At 37.3% G+C, this 24,540-nt stretch overlaps 1 protein-coding gene across 1 annotated transcript in view; it reads left to right on the top strand.

The window, feature by feature from the left end:
* The window catches only part of LOC136264092 (uncharacterized), a 167,986-nt gene that overhangs the window by 11,069 nt on the left and 132,377 nt on the right, over positions 1-24,540 (top strand). The window contains exons 5-13 of the mRNA XM_066058781.1: positions 1,452-1,580; positions 1,634-1,779; positions 5,262-5,350; positions 11,654-11,820; positions 15,631-15,802; positions 20,702-20,902; positions 20,955-21,044; positions 21,098-21,192; positions 22,418-22,664. Coding sequence (XP_065914853.1) covers positions 1,452-1,580; positions 1,634-1,779; positions 5,262-5,350; positions 11,654-11,820; positions 15,631-15,802; positions 20,702-20,902; positions 20,955-21,044; positions 21,098-21,192; positions 22,418-22,664 — 1,336 coding nt within the window. The remainder of the gene's footprint in view (positions 1-1,451; positions 1,581-1,633; positions 1,780-5,261; positions 5,351-11,653; positions 11,821-15,630; positions 15,803-20,701; positions 20,903-20,954; positions 21,045-21,097; positions 21,193-22,417; positions 22,665-24,540) is intronic.

Genomic DNA, 24,540 nt, shown 5'->3' with positions numbered 1-24,540 from the left:
CCATGCTACCTTTATGAAATGGAATGATTTTTGCTATTGCAATATTAGTAGTCCACATACATACCATAGACTCCGGTCATTAAGTGCATGTGCTTATAATTTTCGGAGGAATTATTTGTGAAATACACTATGCTTGTTAAGCGCATGCACTTAATAAGTGATTGTAACGGGATTCTGCTAGGAGAGTATTACTCGTGCCCACAACGTTTTTCTAGCAATTTAATTATCAGTGTTCAGTCAAATAGCTTGCTTCAGTTGAGGAAACAACGTTTCTAAAAGGTAAGGTACAGCTATCGTTAATACAGGCAGTGGTATCTGCTAGACATGTGCCTGGTGAAGTATCGAGTGTACTGTGACACTTCTAGCTTGTTCTATTGGTATTTTTCTACCATTTCACATAGTACGAGCTTGCAGGAGCGATTTCAACTATATGCGATTAACAGGAAGTGTTTAGTGCAAGTATTTCATATGTGCTTAACAAGCAATGTGCATTTAATAACTGGAGTTTACAGTACCAGTTTTGTAATAATTGCTTCAGACTTTCCTGAGATACAAGTCTTCAAAATTGGCGTAATATCTTCATTTTTTCTTTAATTATCATTCTTCTTTTCGTACACTCACAGAAGCTGCCATAAAATGCAAATACATTGCCACATCTAAACTGCTTAATAAAACTCTGTTTTTTTAAAATGCATTTTTTCATAGTTACCAATATATACACTATCCTATAATGCCTTGTATTGTGTGGTAAAGGATAGACTACTTTCTGTTTTCTGTGTTAAAATAGAGCTCTCTCCTTTAGCTAAATATGGTACTGCTCAAATGCAGCGTTGTCTTGCGAGAGTGCAAGCAATTGAAAAACTTGCTAATTAAAGGGCATGGTACCTGTTTCACTTCTGAGGATTCATCCCATTTGTTTGGGTTGAATACTTGCAAGCAAACGGGTGCCACATCCTTTATTTAGCAAGAGTTTTAATCACTCTCATGAAATGACATTGCATTTGAGTGGTACCATATATACCATCTTGAGATCATTACATTGATTCTTTGATGTTACATTTGATTGACAAGCAGTATATCTTTCTGTGAGCTCTTAATTTCAAATTGGTGACTGGATTTACGAAAGGGGTCTTTCACACACATCTAATTCTATGAACTTGGAAACCCATAACTTAGTGTTCAAGAAACATGCTAACCTGAAATTTTCTTCAACTATTAAACTATGTTGGTGCGCACTATATACTGATCAAATTTCAAGTCAACATTTTTTTTCCAAAGTTATGAATAGTCGAAAGTTGATAAATTGGATGTGTGTAGAAGTTTTCTTTTCTCAAATCCGGTCACATTGTATAAATTTAAATCCTATATCAAGTACTGTGATATCAGGCTGGCTGCAGGGGTATAAGTTCGTCACATTTATTTTATGTAACTTTTCAATTATCCGTCTTCAGATATTATGACCTATACAACAGTGGTGATGCCATTAATAGTTATTTGCTCCAATGCATTGAGAAATTTGAGGCAATGACTGATCATGATATGCAAAAAGTGGTGGATGTTATGCTTTCATTTGTTCAAAGGTAAATTAAATACACATGTTGGTGTTGACAGTGAAATTATTGTTAAACTTTAGAGGAAACTTTACAGTACAATGGTACCACTTTCAGAAGGCTGATTGTGCAATTTTCACTCTACTTTACCACATGGCAGAAACCATGTTGTCTAAATCTGTTTTGTTTAAGCCTACCAAAAGTGCTATATATCAGAGGATCTTATGGAGTAAGTAATATGTATTATGTGAAGTACATATGATTCAGAATCATTGAGTGTTAAATGCATATGTATGTGTGTAACAGGAATCATGGTCATTTATGATTCCTGTTGAAGTTATCTACAGTACAGGGAAACCAGGACACTTTGGGCTGAAAAAAAGTGTCCTGATACATGTATGAAAGTGTAGGGCCGCCCACAGGGGGGGACTGGGGAATTTTGCTCCGGGCCCCAGCCTGAAAGGGGCCCCAGGAGGCCCCATGAAGGGCCCCTTGAATGCCTGTTTAAAAGATCGATATACTCTAATAGAGCAGTCAGATCTAAATACTCTAATAGAGCAGTCACAGTATTCTTCAGAGGAGCAGTGTAGCAAGCTTATAGATGAGGAGATATGGTTGGTGAGGGGTAGCTATTGTCATTGTCAGCAGGTCATGACCTTTTTTTTTTTGGTCTTCAACTTACAGCTTGGATGAAGTTGTGATTCAGAATGGAAACCTCCTTGCCTCTGGGGCCCCACTTTAACTCTTTGCCCTGGGCCCCTTAATTTCTCTGGGTGGCCCTGTGAAAGTGTCCTGGTTTTCCAGGTCACTTGGAGCTGATTGGACCATTACTAAGTGTACGGAATTATAGGTATCCAGGTGACTTCCTGATTAACAACATGTTCCACTGTATTCCAAAACAGCCAAGTAAAAAAAGTTATGACCTTTAATTAAAACCAGGATGCAAACACTTGTGAGTGAAATCAATGGTGTCAACCAAGAAATAAGTGTATTAACTGTTTCTACGTATTTATTTTCTTATGCAAAAATTTATGAAATATGAAGTGCCTTATACGTATTATTAAACAAGGGGTAACTGTTTGAGTAGGGATCAAAGAAATAAAAAGCAATGAAACAAGAGAAGTCATTTACACCTGCAGCTATGTGAACTAGTGGGCATTTTATTTCTACTTTGGTCATATACAGAGGATAAATGTTCACTACAAATGTACAGTAGATGACCTCCCTTGCCATTTATTCCTACTCACATATAAAATTGCTAATTTGTTCCTTACTTTTGTGTTGTTTACTTTTCTTGTAACATAATTTATGACTGGTAAGCCAATGAGTACAGTAGGACCTCCATTATCCAAACACCTGTGTGCCAGCCGAATCACAAAAGTGTTCAGATAAGTGAATTTGTTTGGAGAAATGAAGCTCACTGATATTTATACAGAGCTCTGTATAAAAACTAATGGGCTTCATTTATAGATTTTATGCACTTGTGACAAAATACTTTAATAGAACATACACCTGTTAACAAAATACCCTAATAGAACAGTAACCACTACTGTTTGGATAATGGAGGGTTTGGATAATCAAAGTTCGGATAATGGAGGTCCTGCTGTACTGCATCAAAGGAAAAAAACCGCACTGACCAGACATTTTAAAACTAATTAAGCTACTTAACACATGCCCCAATTATCAAATACTGGAAAATGATGTTGCCATTTGCTTCATTTTCAGCTTTGTTCCACCTGTTTTATGGCATTGCACATGAAGAAATTGTTTCTGCAATCATTCCAGTCACTACAGAAATTGTGATTTAAAATGCATCTGGACTATCAATTACTGGGTAGTGAATGACCATCCCAGTTCATTTTCAGGTATGTTCTACCTGTTGTAATACAGCATTACAAACAAAGAACAGTATGAAAAGTGTGTACTTCTGCAATGCATCCAGTCACTACGGAAATTACAGATCATTTTTGTAACAGCCAGTTGCACTGAAGCCACCATGAATTTTACTGCAAATCGCACCTATGTGTTAGAGGAGAAAGAAGTGGGACACAAAGGAAGACAAAGTAAGTGCAAGATGCATAAGCTGTGCTGCTGTGGTTGACGAAAAAGTACATCTTGGGACGAGGCAATGTTGAACAGTGAAGAAATCAAGCCCGTACTGTGCTTGTCTAAAGATATTTGATAGAGGTGTACTGATAATCGGATTGGCTAAAATATCGGCCACCAATATGGCATTTTTTACCAATATCAGTATCGGTACAGAACAGTACGAGGACCGATATCACTATATCACTACTGATATTTATATAGTAGCAATAGTTGGTACATAAATGGATTGTATATTGTATATTGGTTTTCTACGTTATGCATGTGGCTGTTTAGTGCTGAACAAGTGCTATGCTACAAGAAGCCATACAAAATACATGCAATTCTAGTGTTTGTTGCTGGAAAGCTTATCACAGTCTTTAAAAATGAAGCAGTTATATAGTACCATTGTAATAAAAGATGTGTCAAAGGAAACTTGCCTTACCAGCCTTCACACAAGCCATTAAAATGCAAAAATATCTGTTAATTAAGGCTTCACAGGAGTATACTTAAAATGTTTGTGGCTGCCTCATTTTCTGGATTGCACAATAGAAACCCAAGCTACCACCACATGTAGTTGTAGAGTAGGTATATACACTTTTGCATAGATTATCTATGGCTTTTGTTTGTAATGCAAATATTGGACTGACTATTGGTTATTGGCTTCTTTTGGTGGCATCAATATTGGATATCGGTACATGCCAAAACCCCATATTGGTACACCTCTAATATCAGTTAGTCAGTTAGTAGAAAATATAAATTAAAAAAATTAATAGAAACGTGTTGGAAAGGTTTGTGGTTGCTCTGAAGACATAATTGGGCCTAATACTGTTATGAGGGAATAGTGAAGCTGATTTTTGGGTGTTATTTGGGCAAGAAACCACAATAATCCTCCACTATCCCTACTATACAGTACTACTGTATTTTATGATACATATTCTTTTGGTGTATATACAGTAGTGGAGGTACTGGGTTGCGTACAATCTGTTCTTGTACAATCTGTTCTTCTGTGCATGAATTTTCCATAGACTACCACTTTTGGAGGAAAATTTTGTAGATTTTCATTAAAAAAGTTATGAATTTAAGAACTTATTATTTCTCATCCTTTGTGCATAATCATGAAAGCTTTCTCTCTTGGTTTACATTTTTTGCTGTGTATGAAAAGCAATTATAACATTCCTTTTACAGTAGTATGAACTTTTGTTCCACATGCAGGATTCACACTATAACTAGACTCCAAGCATTTTCACGCACTTGATGACCATAAGCCACACCAAAGTGAATTAGACACAAGGTTATTATGCTTGACATTATGCTTTTGAGTAGTGCTAAAAAAATCACCTATTATACTTTTGAGAAATGCCCATATCTATGCCACCGTCTTTGACCAAAGATGTCAGTTTATTACTGTATTAGACCATAAGATTTTCAGCTTCAAAATAGTCTACCGTTTTGATTGGGTGCTATATTAGAATAGTTCAACACATACATACACCTACTTGTTTGTGTATTATCACTTCCTTTCCATCTTCACTATTTTGATCATTCACATTAGTGACTTCATTGTTATATATCAACTACCATTTTTTTGCAGTGTTACTGGTCATTATTGTGTTTTTTTTTTAGTTGGTGTGAACATCTTTTTTGGATTACAATGCAAGATTGATCCAGCTACTTTGTCCTCAATATGGCTTTCTGGTTTAATAAATGAGAAGGTAAATAAATAATGGAATTGGGAGTCATCAAAGCTGTAAAGTTTTCTTGTGTCACCAATATTATCATCCATGTATGCTAGTGGCTTGTAAAGCTTGGGTTTATAGTTTGTAAATGTGTAAGTTATAAATTTTCTTACTTATAAGTATCACTAGTAATTAGTGGCCTATGTAGTAAGAAGTTTAACAAAATTTAGGTGGAATGATGTTTTAAGGTTGCCTTGGTACAGGCTAACTTGACCACTATGATGAATGCACAGTTCCTACAAAGTACATGGCAATGAATCACTTCTAGCAAATGGCAACTGGTTTTATACCTTATTGTATTTCAACATGCTCAAGAGATATGTTAAGCCTTCATTTAATAGGGCTGGGACAAACATTGAGTTTTGGTAACAAAATATTTTGGCTATTAAGTTTTAAAGGTTCTGTATTGTTAAAACTAAAGCTTGCATAAAGATAATTGAAAATTGCCTTGGTTGGGATTCTTGTATTTATGGTCACAGAGAACCATAAAACAACCCTCACTTTTTGTACCAGCAAGTTGTTACGTGACACTTATTGGTGGTGGCATTGCACGGCAAACACCCACAATACTGAATACTATTCTTCTAATTAATGCCTATACCCATGTGCAATCACTCCCCCCTACAAAAATGCAATCCCATATGCATACAAAGATGTAGGGTGTGCTTACAATAGATGACATTACAAATAAATAAAGCATGAATGCAACTTGAAACCTACTACGTGTCCACACAGTCAATTGGAGGTAGTTCACATTGATCGTGACAATGTGTCCGCAATATCACTGTCCTTTCCCAGATGTGGCATATCTTCAGGTTATATTCTTGCTGACTTGACCTCATTAATCGGTGATTCTTGTCCTTCATCTGGTTAATAAATAGTGATCAGTATACACCAATATTTCCTCCACTGGAGTTTCCAAATATATGCACAGAAATGCTGTAAAGCAAACAACAAAGCTATCCATTTTGCAAGTAGAAAATTTTTTCTATTGGTAATCAAACTTGTGAGAAAAGTAACATACAGAGTGGTCCCTTTCTCCTGTAATATAACACAACATCACTACCTATGTCACTTGCGTCAAACCATGAGTTTAAAACACTTACTAAAATCTGATGCTGTGAGTACAGGTACTGATAGATATAAGGACTTAAGAGCTCTTTGACAATCTCCTGACCAGATAAAGGGCTCACGCTTTTTAGCAGCGGGTTCTGCCACTACAGAAAAGTTACAGCAGAATTTCCTGTAATAACCAGACATGCCCATCAGTTCATACTTGAATATTGGGGCTGGGAAAGCAGCAAAGGCTTTCACCTTTGCCATAACAGGTGTGATCTCACCTTGGCCCATTACATGTTCCCAAATGCCATTCACACCACTTTTCACCAGGTTGACAGTCAAGTTAGCTTCTTGTAGTCTTGATGGAATGCCTTCAGTTGTTTCATGTGCTGTTCCCATATGTTTCACTGTATACCACCACATCTTCAATATACCGTACAGCGTAATGATTCAATGGGGGAAATTTTGATGAATTCACTCACCTCCAAATATTGATGAGGGAAATATTGACGAATGCACCCCACTTCATTATATTCTAATTAATGCACACCTTAGGATATTGTAGAACTGGTTCTGTATTTATTTGGTAATCGTAGATACATGATTAGGATACCCCTTTCGTGCTCTAGGCGGGAAATCCTAGGAGAGTTTATCACGAAATGTCACCACTAGTACTGTGGTAAGAGGATACCGTGTATATCAGAGTATCTGGCTAGCCACAGTGGGGGAGCAACTGCCTGCAGTTAGGGAGCCAGGAAACAGTCACAGCACATTTCCTGTTGCCATTAAAAAGGATGGCATTACAGTAGGCCACATACCTAGAACCCTTTCTCAAGTATGTTTGATTTTTATTATGAAGAAGAGGTATAATTGTCTGTCAAGTCACTGGTCATAGGAGGTACTCTGCAGATCTAATTCAGGGAGGATTGAATATTCCATGTAGATTATCATTTTATTGCAATGATACACAATTATTAGATCTGAAAAGGAAATTCATTCATAAAAGTTAAGTGTGGTAAATAATCCACAGATAAGCCCATAAACTTGGAAACTGTACAATTTGTTTATTGTATGTACCTCCATTTCAGATCATCTCTCAGCTATCACAGATTGCCTCATGTACTCAACCGTCTCAGATTACCACCCAACCATCACAGATTTCCACTCAACCGTCACAGGTCTCAACTCAACCGTCTCAGATTATCACCCAATCATCACAGATTTCCACTCAACTGTTACAGATTACCACTCAACCGTCACTGAAATTCTCACAGATTTCTAGTATTAAACCGTCACATGTTTCCACTCAACCGTCACAGATTTCTTCTACTCAGCCATCCCAGATTTCCTCACTAAGTACACTAAGTAGCATACTACTTGAGCATTCTTGTGCACTACCGTTTAATCCTAATGCTGTTGAGAATGTTACTGAATATTTGAAATCAAAAATTTTGAAAATTGATTTTGAATCTATTATCATGGGTGAATGCTCTGTGATAGAGAAATAAAATATTGCTCAACAAATGCTAAGAATTCAGCTCCCTAACATTACAGAAATACATTCAACTTTGTGTCAAGGAAAAGACAGAAAAAAATGAAATATTTCCCACAAATTGGCTATTAGATCATATTTTGCAAGGAGTAGAAGCCACTGGGTAGTAGCCACAACCATAGATTGTGAATACGGAGTAGTGAAAGTTTTGGACTTTCTTTTTCATAAGCTTGATGAAGAAAGCAAGCATATCATACTAAATTACATGCCAAAAAATACTAAAAAAAATTGGTGGGTATTTTACAGAAACAGGTTGGCACAAAGGACTGTGGTGTATTTACAATTGCCTATTGCACCAGTCTGTAACTCGGTAAAGATTCTTGCAAACAAAAGGAGAAGATGAGACATCATTTTGTAACATGTTTGAAGAACAATAGATCATGTATTTCCACAATATTTACATTGTACAGAACAGATGTACACCTGTACTATGCTTAATATGTGTTACATTACATGTGTAATGATTGTTACAATACCATAAGCTACAATGAAATCTCTAATACACATCACATCAAAGTTCAAGTCACACAATGTCTGCTGCTCGAAACCCATTATGTATAATCTCAGTCTTTGATTTTAAGTAGTCGTTTAGCTTTTCCATCCACTTTGCTCCAAGTGACTTTACTGCACTCAGCTGCAAGTTGATCAGTTCCACCTGGCTCTTTTGAACTTGTGCACACACCAAACCAGCGTATCATTCCTGAAATTGCTGTCTAAGGAAATCCTTTAACACTTTTATTAATGCTGAGATCAAGTGGTTGTAGTCTGTCGGTGAATTTCAGGGGAATTAGTACAATGTACATATGGAGGGCATCAATAGTTTTCAACAGTTCAGGAGTGTATTGCCCACTAAAATTATCAAACAGCAGCAAGGCAGGGAAGTCTGCTGACACCTATTTTTTCTCTCTTTTGAGACACATAACAGAAAACTACCTTCTCTAAATATCTCAACATTGTTGCTTCATTTGACCAGTGGGTAGGATTAAAAGTGATGTCAAAGCCTTCAGGAAAGGTGTAAATTGGCAGACAGCGTGTTGTTTTTCCTTCGTATATCAACTGAAATGGCAAAACATCTCCATTCATGGAGCAACCAAGGACAGCAGTAATTTGGCGCTTATCTTCTTTTCCCACAATGGCAACCCTTTTGGAGCCTTTTTTCTCTAAAGCACAAGATGAAGTTTGAATATATATAATTCCAGTTTGATCAATTTTTTTATTATCAATTCTGCTGGTATTCTCTCCATTTCCACAACCAATTTTGGTTCATGAAGAAACCGGTTTCTTTTTTTCCTCAAAATCTTCTACAGACACTTTGGCAGATATACTGGCTTTCCTTTTAACAAACCCCATGTGTTGTAGGAGATACTTTGCCCAATCTTTTGTTGGCTCAACATCCTTATATGGTGAGTTGGAATTCTTTACAATACCCTTCCCCATGGCAATTACAATCTTAACATTGACCACCCCCCCTCATTTTTTGAGTTCAGTCAAATAATGCTTCACATGTCCATTCAGTTCTTCTCCGATCAAAGATGGTCTTCCTCTCTTCTTCATAGGAAGTTCTTCTAAACTACCTCTCTCTTCCAGTGGCCTCTTTTTCATCTCATCCTTGCAAGCATTCTTTATTTGATGAACAGTAGGTTCAGTCATCTTTTAATCTTTATACTTTTGTTTATAGTACTAGTTGTACCATATTTGGCTGCTGTCCTTCCTATTTCATACCTTTGGGAAAGCTGTGTCAGTTTGATATAGGACCCTTTTCGCTGTTCACCACTAGCAATCTTCTCATAAACCTTTGACACCTACGTACTTGTTGGTGACAGCAATAGAAGATGATGGTACCGAGATTGATAATGGACCAGTTGGATCTGGTAGTATCTCTCTAAGGTTGTCTTGTTGTTCTTACACAATATTCTTTATCAGACTTGATCTTTCTGAAAAACTTGAAAAGCAACATTTTAACCTGTCACGTGAGCTATGATGAGGAAACATTTGACGAATTGCCACAATTTGTCAAATTCGTCAAAATTTCCCCTGTTGAATTATTACGCTGTACGGTACCTCCAGTCCAGCTATCACACCATTAATTATTCTCTGAAAGTGGCTGGTGTGTTCTTCATTCCAAATGGCATTACAAGATACTGATAAAGACCATCAGGAGTTGCAAATGCTGACACTTCCTTGTCCCTCTCCATCAGAAACACCTGCCAGTATCTTTTGAGAAGATTAAACCTGCTGATGTATCTTATGTGCCCTATGCGGCTGATACAATCATCTATTTAGGAATGGCATTCTTGGTTACTGCATCCACTCATCTGAAGTCAGTAAAAAATTTATAACTTTCATCTGGCTTCGACACCAAAACACATGGTGAGCTCCACTGACTACTTCTTGGCTCAATTATTACATTCTCCAACATGTACTTTACCATAACCTTTAACTTAGTAGGATTCACTCTATATGGGTGTTGTTTAATTGGTTGGGCATCCCCTGCGTCAACATCATGATGTGTATTATGTTGTTGTCCCTGGAACATCTGTGAATATAGAAGTAAACTCAGAAAACACTCTTCCTGTTCATTCTCAGGTAAATGTCTTGAGTTTCTGATCTAAATGGTACAGTATGTCAGAAGTATTCAACTTAGGACCCTCAACAGCACTTTCAACTGGGTAAAAAATCTGTAGTCTGTTCAGGTAGTAGCCACTAACTGTCTTGTGGTTGAATTTATCTGCAGCCTCTCTCACTTGATAGACTTTCAACATGCATAGCCTACGGTCCTTGCAACGTCCGAGGGTCTTAATTACATAATCAACATCATTCATCCTTTTCTCAACCACAAAGGGCCAATTGTAGTGAGCTTGTAAAGAATGACCATGGATAGGTAGCAGAACAAGCACCTTGTCACCAGGCTTGAACTGTCTGGTATGAGCTTTCTTATCACACCAGCTCTTCATCTTCACTGACACCCTTAATTTCAAATTCTTTTGAACAAATAAAGTGGCCTTTAATAGTCTCTGGTGGACATCTGAGATTTGTTTGATCACACAGGTACCTTACATGCTTCTGTCTCACTCATTGCTTGTTCCCGCAATTTACAGAGTTTGGGATCATCCAGCTGCTCTTCTACAAGCTTCTGTGGTGATGACAAAGGGTTCCACGTTATCTCAGATCGTCTCTGCTCCAATACTCCTGGATTATGGCCCTGGGTAGTCTGCACTCTGCAGTACCAGTTGTAGACTGACACCAGCTGGGAGTGCACTAAGGTCATACATTCCTCCAGTACTCATTTGTTTCTTGTGGCCACTTCTTGTTTAGTTTAGGGCCATCGCTTGAGACAACTCCATGTTTGTTACATGGCTCTTATCGGTTACAGCATGGTATGGCAAATGCCTACAATACTGATTACTATTCTTCTAATTAGTGCCTATACATATGTGCGATCCCATCTCGTAACGATTAAGTTGCAATGGTTTAAACAACCAAAATGTTTATGTAGTTGCATGAACGTTTACAAGGTATTGACTATAATGACTTTGAGTTATGAACATGGTCTATTGCATGAATCACAAACTATTGCATACATGGTATTTTCAAATTCCAACCTATTGATTTAAATACAAGTATATATGTAAGTACCAATGTGCTTCATACGTGTACTATCCATGTAGGTATTAGGAAAACTTGAATTTTCTGAAGGAACTGTTACAGATTTCATGAAAGGATTTAAATTTTGTGAACTATTGCAGTTGCCCAGAGGTGTTTTTTTTGATGCATCAAGTTTCGCATCATTGTTGGATCCTATAAAGTGCAAAGGACTTCACTTCTCACATATAACGTAAGTGATGTATATTTATTGCGAAATTGTATATAGCTAGGAAGATTCTACCACCCATTAGTGTGATAACAAGTTACAGTTCACAGTAAATGAGAAAATGTTTAAATTTTAAATCCTTTATGAAATAGTTATACCATAGCTGTGAGAGCTTTGCTGATATATACACCTGAAGCCTGAAGGACCCAGGCCCGAGTGCTAAGGGTGTACGTCTACACCAACTAACCCTAAGCAGTTGCGGTATAACTGATATACGTATCATTTAGGGCATGCTAACTTAATAGGTGAAAGAACTAACAAAAATTCACCCCATTTGTTTCATACACTATCATCTGATGATCAGTTGTGGTTTTAATAGTGTGGGATAATAATCTTCAAAATGTTATTTATATTGTATACACATCATTGTGCTTTAACACACAAGTTACAATTGTGGGATTGAGTTTTTAACATTAGGTTGGGGCAGTAAGTAAGATACTACGTACATTAAGTAAAGTACTTAGGACTATAAATTACTTCCTATTTCAATGTACATTGTAGCATTCTAGTAGTCTAGTTCTGTTGTTCCATGGTCTGCTCATTGGCTGACATGTAGTGGATGGAAATACATAGCCACTTATCACCCAAACGATCTCTTCAGCTCACCAGACAGTGGCACATACTTTTGTCTGTCCTTAGATTGGAAGTCCTTGACAGCCAAAAACTCAGCTTGGTAACACCCTATGGCTATCTCTTTCATTTTACCCACCCACCATCTCTATATGCAAGCATGTAGGCGAAAAATCTCACGCTTTTTAAAATATTACATAATGAAATTTCCATTTCCAGTCACTACTTTCCTATGCCAATAACTACATGTACAAGAGGGCACTCTCAAAGACTGAGCCAGGTGTCAGCTCACTTAATTGTTTCATTTTTCCTGCCACTATTAAAATATGGAACAGCCTCCCAGCTACCACAATTGAAGCAAGCGATATAGATGACTTTAAGAAAAGGATTGTAAATTATTTTTGTATTAGCCCAGCTATAGACTAAAGTGTTGTACGCTTTGTGCTTATGTATGTTTTCTTGTGTGCATCTGTGCTTTAAAGTACACGAAAAAAATTGTAATTTTCAACTAGAGTAGGGACCATAGCACATCAATAAAAAGTACTGAAACAAGTTGGAGTAGTCCATGGTATTAAATCACAGTAAAACAATAAGAAGTGTTATATCCCTACTGTGCTCAAGATACCATAACAGAATGCACAGTAGGGACACAACACTTCTTATTGTTTTACTGTGATTTAATATCATGGACTACTCCAACTTGTTTCAGTGCTTTTTATGTGCTATGGTCTCTACTCTAGTTGAAAATTCCAAATTTTTTCGTGTACTTGTTTGTTAACTTTTTTGGTAAATAATTTTATTATGACTGGTGAACCCACGCATACCGCATCTGAAAAGGCACCGCGCGCCCCAGCTATATCAATTATCGTGTGGAAAATGAAGTATTCATTGTCAGCTATGTTCAACCCGTTACACAGCATTTCGAATCAAGAACTGTTCGAAAAGCACCTCTACAATCCATGCATACCAAAAGAAAGAAATCGTGCCGTGCACCCCAATTATATTAATTATCGTCTGAAAAGTGAAGTGTCCATTACGCTTCGCTGTAGGGTATGTTCAACCCATTACACAGCAGTACGAATCAAGAACTGTTTGAAAAGCACCTCTGCCTATCAAAATAGCCATGATGAAAAATACGGATGATTTCTGTTTCTAAGGGAAGCCATCACGTGCTCGCACCAAATTGACACCTTTCCCTGTCAGCAAAGATGAATGGGACACAAAGGAGGACACTGGTAAGTCCATGAAGAATGCATTGTATGTACTGCGGTATGCCAAAAGGCACCTGTAGGGCTGAAGCGACATCGAACAGTGAAAAAATCAAGCCCGTAGCCTTAGCCGTTATCGAGTTACGCTTGTCTGAAGGTATCAGTCAGTCAGTTACTTACTTACTTACTTACTCAGTCAGTCAGTAGAAAATTCCGTTGAATAATAAAATAAAAAAATTCCGTAGCAACTTGTTGAAAGCATTTCGGGTTGATCTGAAAGCTTGTTTGGGCTTAGTTTTATCTCACCAATACTGCCTCATCGTCGTAAGGGAAAATTGAGGCTGATTATTGGGTGATATTATTTCGTGGGCCACACCTACTCCTTTGTGGTCCCTACTATACAGTTACTATCGTACTGTATGATACACCCTAATGGAGGTCTGTACAGTATCAATAATAAATAAACAAATAAATTTCTGATGTAGTGTAGATTTGTGGGTAGTACATCAATGGCTCCTAACAAATATATCTTTATTTGTAACATTGCTAAATGGGCAGAACAAGGCAAAAAATGAAGCAGAATGGTAATGTTGTTTGTTAGCAATTGGCAAGCACTCAGTCATGTAGTTAATTTTAAAATATGTCTGATGCCACTCTTTTCTTTAATGTGTTATGCACTGCTTCACCAGTCATTAACTATACTACGAAAGGTAAGCAAACAAGTATAAGGAAAATTACAAATTTTACATGTTTGGATACATAAAAATACAATAAATTAAACAAGTGAAGTCATCTACACCTGTAGCTGTACTAGTGGACATTTAATTCTTACTTCATTCATGGCATATGTGACCGGATCTGTGCACAATAATGCATTTTTCGAATTCCTCTTTATTAAATGTCTATAATATACTTAGCCAAGTGTACCCTTTGGCAAAGTTTCAGCCTCATATGCCAATAACTTTCGGAGTTACAGCCCTACAAAGTAGCAACAACAGAAAAATCGATTTGTAACAAGTATAGGGAAAATAAATTATAGGTGCTCACTAAAATGGTTGTAACTTATGAAAGGATTGATATACTGGGCTGAAATTTTCATAATTGTGTTCGCCATTGATAGAGAAATCATTTGCTGGATAAGTTTGTCCTTTGTCGCCTTTCTTCACAGCATACAAAGGCAAAATTCATGAAGAAAAATCGATCGCTTACGATTGCTTCGACGTGATGTAAACAAACGCTCATAACTTGCATATCCTTGGGTCTACTGCAGCAAAACAAAGATTTTCCAACTCCTTTTGAGTAGGCAAATAAGATAATATCCAGGTTTTTATTGTTAGTTCCTTCTGTCACTAAGAAAGAGGTGTTCAAAAAATATACAGAATTTTTTCAATAATACGCAAATATTTCACTCATTGTTTTCAATGCTTTATACTGGAAATTTAGGCTTGCACTATTGTGTCAAAGAAGTAAACATGTGTTCACTCCCAATGGTTTTGTACTGAAACAAGCGTATTTTCATGTTTTAATGTGCACCTGAATCGTCCATACTAAATGTATGGGATATTTCTAAAGCCTCATAACTCACTTGTTTTTGTCCATATCAAAGTGCTTTTCTGATAAACAGTTCCAGCAATTAAGGGCTTCACAGCAATACTAAATGTTTGGGCAGCTGGTCCAAGAGTTATTAACTAGAAATGAGGGTTCAGGTGAACGTGAACTGACTACAGCAGTGTTTTTCTTGCACATATTTTTTATGCACATACGTACATATGTATGTAGTTGATGTGTAAAAGTAGAGTACTGACATATGTAATGATTGAATATTTGGATTTTAAATGTTTAAGTAGTTACAGTAAGATACATAGATTTAGTAATTAATAGACACAAGCCAGAAATGGAAGGAGGACCTTAGAATAGCTATTCATAACCTGTAGCTGTACATAAACATATTCATGGAGCTATAGCATTATAATTGTTGTATTGAATGATTACACAGAAAGATAATAGAAGCTGGTGCATGTCACCTACACTGGGATAGTGGATTTTTATTCTGTTTTATGCCACCGATAAGAAGCCATTATGAAGCACTGTTTAAGAAGCACAAAGAACGAAATGTTGTATGGGATGGATGCAGTGGCGATGGCACTAAGAGTGGTGTTTACAAGGAGGTAAAGTGGGATATGATAAGATGGGATACGTAAATGCCAACACTATTACCATTAGATTTGTGTACATGTATAATGTGACACAATATGTTTTGTACTTATTCTTCTTACTGTTGCAGATTATGTATGCTATGTAATACAGCTGGGGGGTATCAGCCTTAAATTTGTTCACTTTATACAACTGACATAGCACCATTCCTGCTTATATTTTTAAGATGTAAGTTAAAGACATGAGGAGTTACGATTAGTCAAACTTGACAATTTGGAAAAGCAATAATACCTCTTTTCGCAAATCCAGTCATGTAATTATTACTTCTTATTGTATGTGTTTGCAAGCCAGTAAGCTAGCTTATGGTTGACATCGTGGCTTGCTTTTACAGGATATCTATATTTTATATAGACATACCAGAGTCAGAATAATTTACTTTTTAAATTTGTTCTTTTCAAAATTATATTGAGATTTGTATTGCTCTATTAGAACAGTTGTCATTTTTGCACTCTATACTATAGTCTAGTGATGCATCGATAAGACATTTTGCTGATTATCCGATTAGCCAATAATGAAAATCATATAATGGCCGATACCGATAACCAATCTGATGTTTATGTTTACCAAATTTTCACACATATTTTGTAAAATAGCCACTTTTAAACTTCATTTTTGTCTTCTTTTTATGAAAGCAATACCAGGGTCAATAAAATTAATCGGCTAAATAGTCTACTAATAATTACCGATACCCATGTTGCTAAAATTTAGCTGATAAACCGATTTCCGATTATTTACCGATTAATCGGTGCATCATTACTATAGTCATTTTGTATTCTTATACGTAAATCAGTCACTTCGTAAATACAAATGCATTGGAACATTTTAAAATTAGTTGATTATGGGAATCTTCAGCAATAGGTAATGAAAAGTATTAAATCCACTGTTAATAACCCGATAAGCCACTGCTGAAGGATGCAGTATGTATGTATCTAAAGCCTTTCTCAAACTGAAGGATTCTGATAATCACTAGAAGAAGCACACCAAACATGCACAAGTACGATGAGTGCAACCATGCATGCATACAACAACTCATATTCTAAGATTTACAAATCAAGTATTAATCACAATTAGCAATTAAATATTATTAGTCCAGTAAATACGCAACATCTCCCTCCTACTTATCTATGACATCTCTTGACTGCCAGCATAACCTTTGCAACATGGTGGAGGTTTTCTCCGTCTTGTGGGATATCTAGGGATCCTGGTTGACTCATTAGCAGTATTTTCAGTATCCAAGACTTCGTGCCTTTGGAAGAATTTACTAGTATCAAAGTCAGACTGTCCATTAGCTTGGACTGTAGTGTAGTGGGAGCGGAATCACCACTAAGCATAGTAGACCAACTGTCTGTATTCTGTTGTGGGTGTTTGCTGTGAATAATTGTAGCATTGGATTCCAGCAAGTGATGTACATGCCTATGCCATACCCTTCCCCCTTGGACCCAAACTCTATAGGAGACTGGCCCTGTCTGGTCTACCACAATATCCGTTATTCACCTTGCCTCACTATAGAAGTCCCTGGTCATAGTATGCTGTCCAATGGCAAATTGGCATATACGGTGGTGAGTATCTACAACTTGATTGCATAGCTTGCATCTGTGAACCTATAGTAGGGTGAAGAAAATCAAACGTGTCTGTGTATTACACCCCAAAAACAAGGAGCTAGGAGACACACCAGTAACAGCGTGTGTGGTAATGCGATACTGCAACAAAAACTTCATTAAACTGTGGGACTCCTTGAGTTAAACCTGCCTTGAGAAATTGTTCATGGCTTGGACCATTCTCTCAACAGCACCATTAAAGGCGGGGTGGTATGGGATGGACTGAATATGCTTGACACTTTTCAAGTTTAAAGCAAGGAAACTCTTCTGCAACTAATTGGGAGACAACAAGCTGTTGGGGTAGCGAAGATTTTCTTGAAGGATGGTAATAGTTTTGGTAGCAGTAGTAGTGGACATACGTGATGCACACTTCTGGTCACTTGGGGTGTGCGTCAACAACTAATAAAACATCCTACTAGCAAAGGGACCGGCAAAGCCTACATGTATTCTTTGCCATGGAACTGTTGGCTAAGCCCCAGGATACAGTGGTGCCTTAACAGGTGCATTCTTCACTGGCTGGCATGCCTTCACATGCTCCTCAACATCTTTATCCACCCTGGCCACCAAAAAGTGGCTGTGAGCCAGAGACGTCAGTGCGCAATACCCTTGATGACCATGATGAAGTTCCTCCATAATCCTTTGACGAAGTGCCATTGGTACAACTATGCGTACCCCACACAAGATTGTGTTACCTTCAATAGACAACTCTAAGCATCGATTCCAGTAACGTTTGAAAGACTCCTTAACACCATCTGGTCACCTTATTCTGGTATAACACAAGACCTAGCTCAGTACGGGATCCTTGCATGTACCCATTTCTAACTCAAACAATGTCACTGGAAGGACAACAATTTGTGAAATTCATAGCATCTGGTAAGTTTGTCATGTGTACTAGTAGGCTTGAACTTGATCTTGTATGAGTAACCAAATAACAACATTGTCCAGTGTTGCAACCAAGCGGTAGCCAGAGACGGTATTGTGTCCTTGGGCACCGTGTGGTGGTAAACGGCTTGTGGTCAGTGACAGGAGTAACTCCCTGGCATACGTAAATATATTGGTGAAACTTTTTACACCAAATACGTATAAGGGAGTGGGCTTCCTCTTGAGCATAATTATACTTGCTGGAAGTGAGGGGACGTATGCATATGCAATGGGGCGCTCTGAGCTGTTGGAGAACGCATGTAACAATACGGCTCCAACATCATATGCATGAGCATCCCCAGCTAATGGAAGGTCTGGGTCATTATGTGCCTATACTGGTGCAGATGACAGGAGGCTCTTGGCCCTGTTGAAAACGTGGTACAATCCCTAGTTTATCTCCAAGGTTGGTCTGCCTGTAAGAGAATGTACAGTGGTTGCAAAAGCAAATCTAAGTTTGGAATAAATTTAGCATGTAAGAAAAGAGTAAAGTTCCTGTACATTTGTAGGTATGGGGGCTTCCTGAATAGCCTTAACCTTACTTTTGGTAGTGTAAACCCTCTTAGCATTGATGTGGTGACCTGGATACTCTACAGAAGCTGACACTTCTCTCTTTTCAGATGGATCCCATGTTCTTGCAGCCAGTGCAACATCTTTTCCAAGTTGTTAGCATGTTCAGCCTGTGATTAAAATGTCATCAAGGTAACATATAATGTGTGGCGTACCCTGTAAGATGGTCTCCATAGTCTTTTGGAATACTGCCAGTGCAGAGGCATCACCTAAGGAAAGTAGAGTATATCTAAAAGACCCTTAGGTTTATTGATAGTTACTAATTTACTGGATTGTTTCATCTAAAAACATTTGTTGATAGGTAGCTGTTAAATAAACAGCTTACCCCTGTAAGTCATGTAAACAAATCATTTGGCCAGGTAAAGGGATACTTATTCACCTATAGTGAGTGATTGATGGTCACCTTATAGTCACCACAAATACGTATTTCCCCATCGCTCTTCGGCACAGGCACAATTGGGGCTGCCCAATCACTATAATCTACCTTTTGCAGAATATCCTATCTACTAGGTAGTCCAGTTCACCTTCCACGGCTCTCTAATGTGGGGGGTGGCAAAATCTGGTAGTGGCACGTGGTAGCAAGTGAAGTGTGGCCTTGAAGTGTTACAGTGTGCCCAACCCTTCTTGAAAAACCTCAGGGTGTTTCCCACTAACCTACCTACATTGGAGTCTATTCCTAATGCTGACTTGATGTTGGCCCATTCCAGAGGTATGGAACGTAACCAATCTCAACCTAGTAAGGTGGGACTTGTGCCTATGTAACATACAATTTGTGTGTACCCATATATTTGCCTTACCTCACAGCTACAGATGTCTCACCAAAAACTTCCATTTTTCTCAGCCGTGTAGGTATGAATGCTCAGTGTAGGCTGCTCTAGTGATAATTCTCCAAATCTGGCCTCCCAACTTCTTGAGATATCACTGACACTGCTGCTCCCGTATCAATCTCCATGGGAATTGGCTGCTCATCAATTTCCACCACCACTCGGTAGGATGGTGTAGTCTTTGAGGTTATGTTAAATATCATATCCTCTTCAAAGTCTGTGACATTTTCAGATTCACTTGCAGGTTGTTCCACCTCTTCGTTAAAAGCACTTTATTACCTTGTGTTTGACTTTGACATACCCTTGCTAAATGTCCAGTTTTCTTCAGCTTTGGCATACCGAATCCTTATGAACACAATTGTGTACTAAGTGATCACTTCTCCCACATCTGTAGCAATTCTTTCCTGTTCTGCTGGCTCCTTGCCTCCTAAGTTATCTGCTGACTCAATCAATTTCCCCTCTTCATGCATTTGAGCTACTACCTTGGATGCACCATTATTATTGCTAAGCTAGTTTCACTGCTTTCGTGAAGCTCTTGAGTGTGTCCTGTGAGCTGCTTCCATTCCTTGTGCTAACTCTAATTTACATTTGAGATCAACATTATCTTTGGTCTAAAGTTGTTTCTGAATGGTCTCACTTTTCAAGCCACATACAAAGCAGTCACACAGTGCTTCATCAAGGTAATCTTTAACCTTACAATGAGTGGCCTATCTTTCTAAACTCTGCTACGTACTCTATAATCAATTCTTTGCAATGTTAGTTCCTTCGATGAACATGAATCTCTCGGCAATGACCAATTAATAGCTCTAATAGAGTATTCACCAGGGTTCTGTTTGTGATTGCTACAGTATGTGAAAAAGCATTTGAAAAGTAAATTCTGTTGCTGTGTACAGATTCATATATGAATGTAGATGTATAGCAACTATGTTGTATTGTGTTGTAGGCAGTACAATTTTTGGAATGCATGGTTAAAGTTTCAATCCATGAAACTGACACTAGTGCAGCAATTGGACTTGAAGTTCAAAAGTTTTTGGAGTTTCTGGTAAATAATGTGGATTTCAAAGCTGATAATGCTGTTGAATGCCTGAAAGAATTGCGGAATTCAAGACTGCCAAAAAAGTATAGCACGACAATCACAAATGCGGTTAGAGTTTATTACAGTTTTATGTACTGTATGCATGACAGTTTATCTGTAGGTAAACCTAAAAGGGATGGCAGAGATGCAGCAATTGAAATTGACTCAGATTTGCAAATTGTTTAAGAGTTTAAATATTTGGCAATTTCAAGTATGTACATAATCATCATTATTACTGCTACTTTGTTACATATATACATGTAGTTTGTAGAGAAATTTCTCAATGAATATACTATTTCAGTGACGGTTGACCTTAAAGATCCATCGTGGAGTACTCTATTAGCTGAGATTGTTTCAAGGTCATTAATTTACTAAGTTGTCAAGTGTGAATGTATATGTAGTAAAGGATATTAGCTTTATACATAATATAACAATGTGTGGAATGCAAAGTAAAAGTACAAATCAACAGTGTGTAGTGATCATTCTTCTCTATTAGTTCTGAGTCATAGAAAAGCTAAATATCCTCACAAAGTTACAAGCACAAAGCATTTAGAAATGTGTATTTCCATGTAGTGAATAAACTGTTTGTGTCTTTCTATACAACGTATGTAACCATTGTAACAACTATGGAGTAAGCTTGTGATATTGAAAAGAATGGTCGAGAATTTATACATATGTACTGAGGTACAGAGCTTATCATACATAGGTGACAGAAAAGGATATGCTGTAGTCCTTTTCTTTGGACAAAGGAGGAGGGATGTCAGTCACTTGGTGGCTGAAGTATGTAAATCAACCTGCAAAGGTGCTAAAAGAAACAACAGGGACTGAAGCTATGCATATATTTCAAAAATCATAACAAAGCTGCAAAAATCAGAGGAGCATAAATAATTATCACTGAACTTGCAAATGGGGTCAGTTTGATAGTCTAGACTAAACGGGATGGATTGCTTTAATTTCTTTCTCTCTCACTGTACTGCTTGCCAGATGATTGACATATATGTTTAATCTCTTTTCTGGCAGCAAACAGAAGTACTTTAAAATTATTCAAATACCAGTGACCTCATTTTAGAAAATCTATACAGTGAAATTTCATTATTTAGCAGCTACGTAACTCTTTAAGGAGAACCTTTCATTGTGGTAGCCATCTTTAGTAGGCTTCAAACACAGCAGAGATATACTGGTGAGCTCAATGATAATGCCACCTTGTTGTTGAGGCCAAGTTCTTTGGTATCAGAGGTGGCCCTCTTATTGAAGTTTGACTGTATATTAATCGTACAGTGTAGTTGATACATGTATGGGGGAAGTGTAATACACCAACTTATTTTTCATGTAATTTGACTGAGATGGATATGTTTATATTGTGTGTACTATGTAGTTATTATTTTTCATTGTTTTATTGAACTGTACCATGTGTCTTAATTTGTGCACATTCTGCTGTGACTTACGTACATGTATATGTTATTTTTGCTATTAACTGCACTTAGTATTCAGTGTTTCTCTATACTGCTTCTTTGTGAACTGTACAATAGTTGCACACACTTATGTACGTATGTACGTGTGTAGAGCTTTGCTGTATTTTGGTAGGTTTTCAACTATTACATGCAAGCAATGCATAGTTGGTTTACTGAATCGGGCTGGTAAAGCTTATAAGATTTGCAAAAACCAAAACAGTTTTGTAACCGATCTATTGAAATTGAATGTTCCAAAATTATTATTTGTGCCTGAAGATGTTAGTTACCAAGTAGAAAAAGCGTTTAGTGACATGATACAGTCATTTATTCAAGAGAATGGATTGCAACAGATTATTACAGAGCAAGCAGTAGTGATTGTGGTGAGACTCTAATTTGTGCTCTGCATTCTATGTAGATGTGAAATTAAGTGCTTTTAATTAAAATGTTTTACAGTATTTGATAAATGCATTCATATTTTTATAAATGGTAGTGTACAATCTGAAACACATGGAAGTGTATGATACGTATGTATTTCCATGAATTCTTCATTGTTAAACCACAAGCCGTCATACAGTACTTAAGGATCATAGAGATTTAGGTTTTTCTGGCCAACCAAAACCAGGTTCAGAATACCATCCTGGCACCTTGGCAGTATTGGTTAGGTATAACCAAGCCCACAAATGCCTTCAGTACAATCCCAAATGCCTCCATTAAATTGTTATGAATTCTTTGAAAGTTTGCTCAATGGAATGTTCTACTGACTAACTGCCTGCCTGTCTGCCTGTCTGCCTGCCTGATGTCTTTAGGCAAGCGTAACTTGATAATGGCTAAGGCTACAGGCTTGTACTGTTTGATGTCGCTTTGTCTGGAGACGTGCCTTTTGTTGGCATACTGCACTACATACTATACAATGCACGCATCATGGACTCTCCTTTGTGTCCTGTTTCTTTTTGCTGACAGCCCAAGGTGCCAATTCGTTGTAGTACAATGCATGGCTTCCATATGTTAGTAAACAAGAATTGGCCATATTTTCTGTGATGACTGGATTGATTGCAGAGGTGCTTCTAATACTGTTCTTCATTCATAACACCGTGTAATGAGCTGAAAATAGGTAAAAGAAAAGCGAATTAGCCACTTCTCTTGTAAGGTAGTAATTGATAGTTGGGCGTGCGAATCATCCATATTATTTGTGGTGATTATTAAATTGATTGCAGCTCCTACTGTTCTGCGTTTGTAGTGTTGTATAACAGGCTGAATGTAGCTGTAAGTGAAGTGTAATGGACACTTCACTTTTAAGTCAGTAATTGACAACTGGGGTGCATGTTCAGACTTAAAGTTTATCTCTGGCATCATCCTTTCTTTTGATGTGGTATGAGCAGGTTCACCAGTCATAATAATGTTCCAAAAAAGTAAACAAATATGTATAAGTTTGATTAGGGATCATGGAAAAAAAAAGGGAGGTTGCCTACACCTGCAGATATGCTAGCGAACATTTAATCCCTAATTCAGTCCATAACAAATTCCTAATTTTCCTTATACTTGTCAAATTTAGGGACAATAACTAAAATTTCCAAGTAACGGTGAACAAGTGGTACAGGTATGTTGTAGGGCTATGAATCTATAGAACGTATGTACAAGTTGAGCCAGACCTTGAAAAACAAGCACATGGTTAGTGGTGATGGTAAGTGTCAACAACCGACACGTGTGGTTTGGCTCCATCACAAGTTCGGGAAAGGGTTGTAATGGATGTTACATTTTATGGCTTCCTTATAGGAAATGTATGGTGAAAATTTTGTTGATTGATTGTAAATATTGTATCAAACATTTCAACAAACAATTTTTGAAATATTTTTAGCTGGTTAAGCAGTGCTACAAATGTAGATCTTGTGTAATTACATCCATGAGTTATTAAATGTTTTTAAGGATCCAGCTCAATGCGTACAAACGTACTATAAACAATTTATCATGACCGATTAACTGGTACCTACACCTGTATTATCTGGCAGTTAAACTGATTAATTGGAGTTTTATGAAAGTGTCTGGAAATTACAAATTTCTTGACAGTTTTCCAGAAATGATGATTTTACAGTTTGTTTGGTACTTAAGTGTGATCTAAAGTCTCATAATATTGTGGAGAGTTTAATGCATATTTGAATGCAAGTTATTTATCATTAGAATGAATGAAATACGTAATTATAATAATTCATTAAATATCAATGCACGCTAGCATGTTGTGGCCAAGTACAGCCAGTGCAG

The sequence above is a fragment of the Dysidea avara genome, chromosome 8, assembly GCF_963678975.1.
Source record: "Dysidea avara chromosome 8, odDysAvar1.4, whole genome shotgun sequence".
Lineage (NCBI taxonomy): Eukaryota > Metazoa > Porifera > Demospongiae > Dictyoceratida > Dysideidae > Dysidea > Dysidea avara.
Note: the sequence above shows the minus strand (reverse complement) of the source record. Positions and strands in the feature narration are given on the sequence as shown.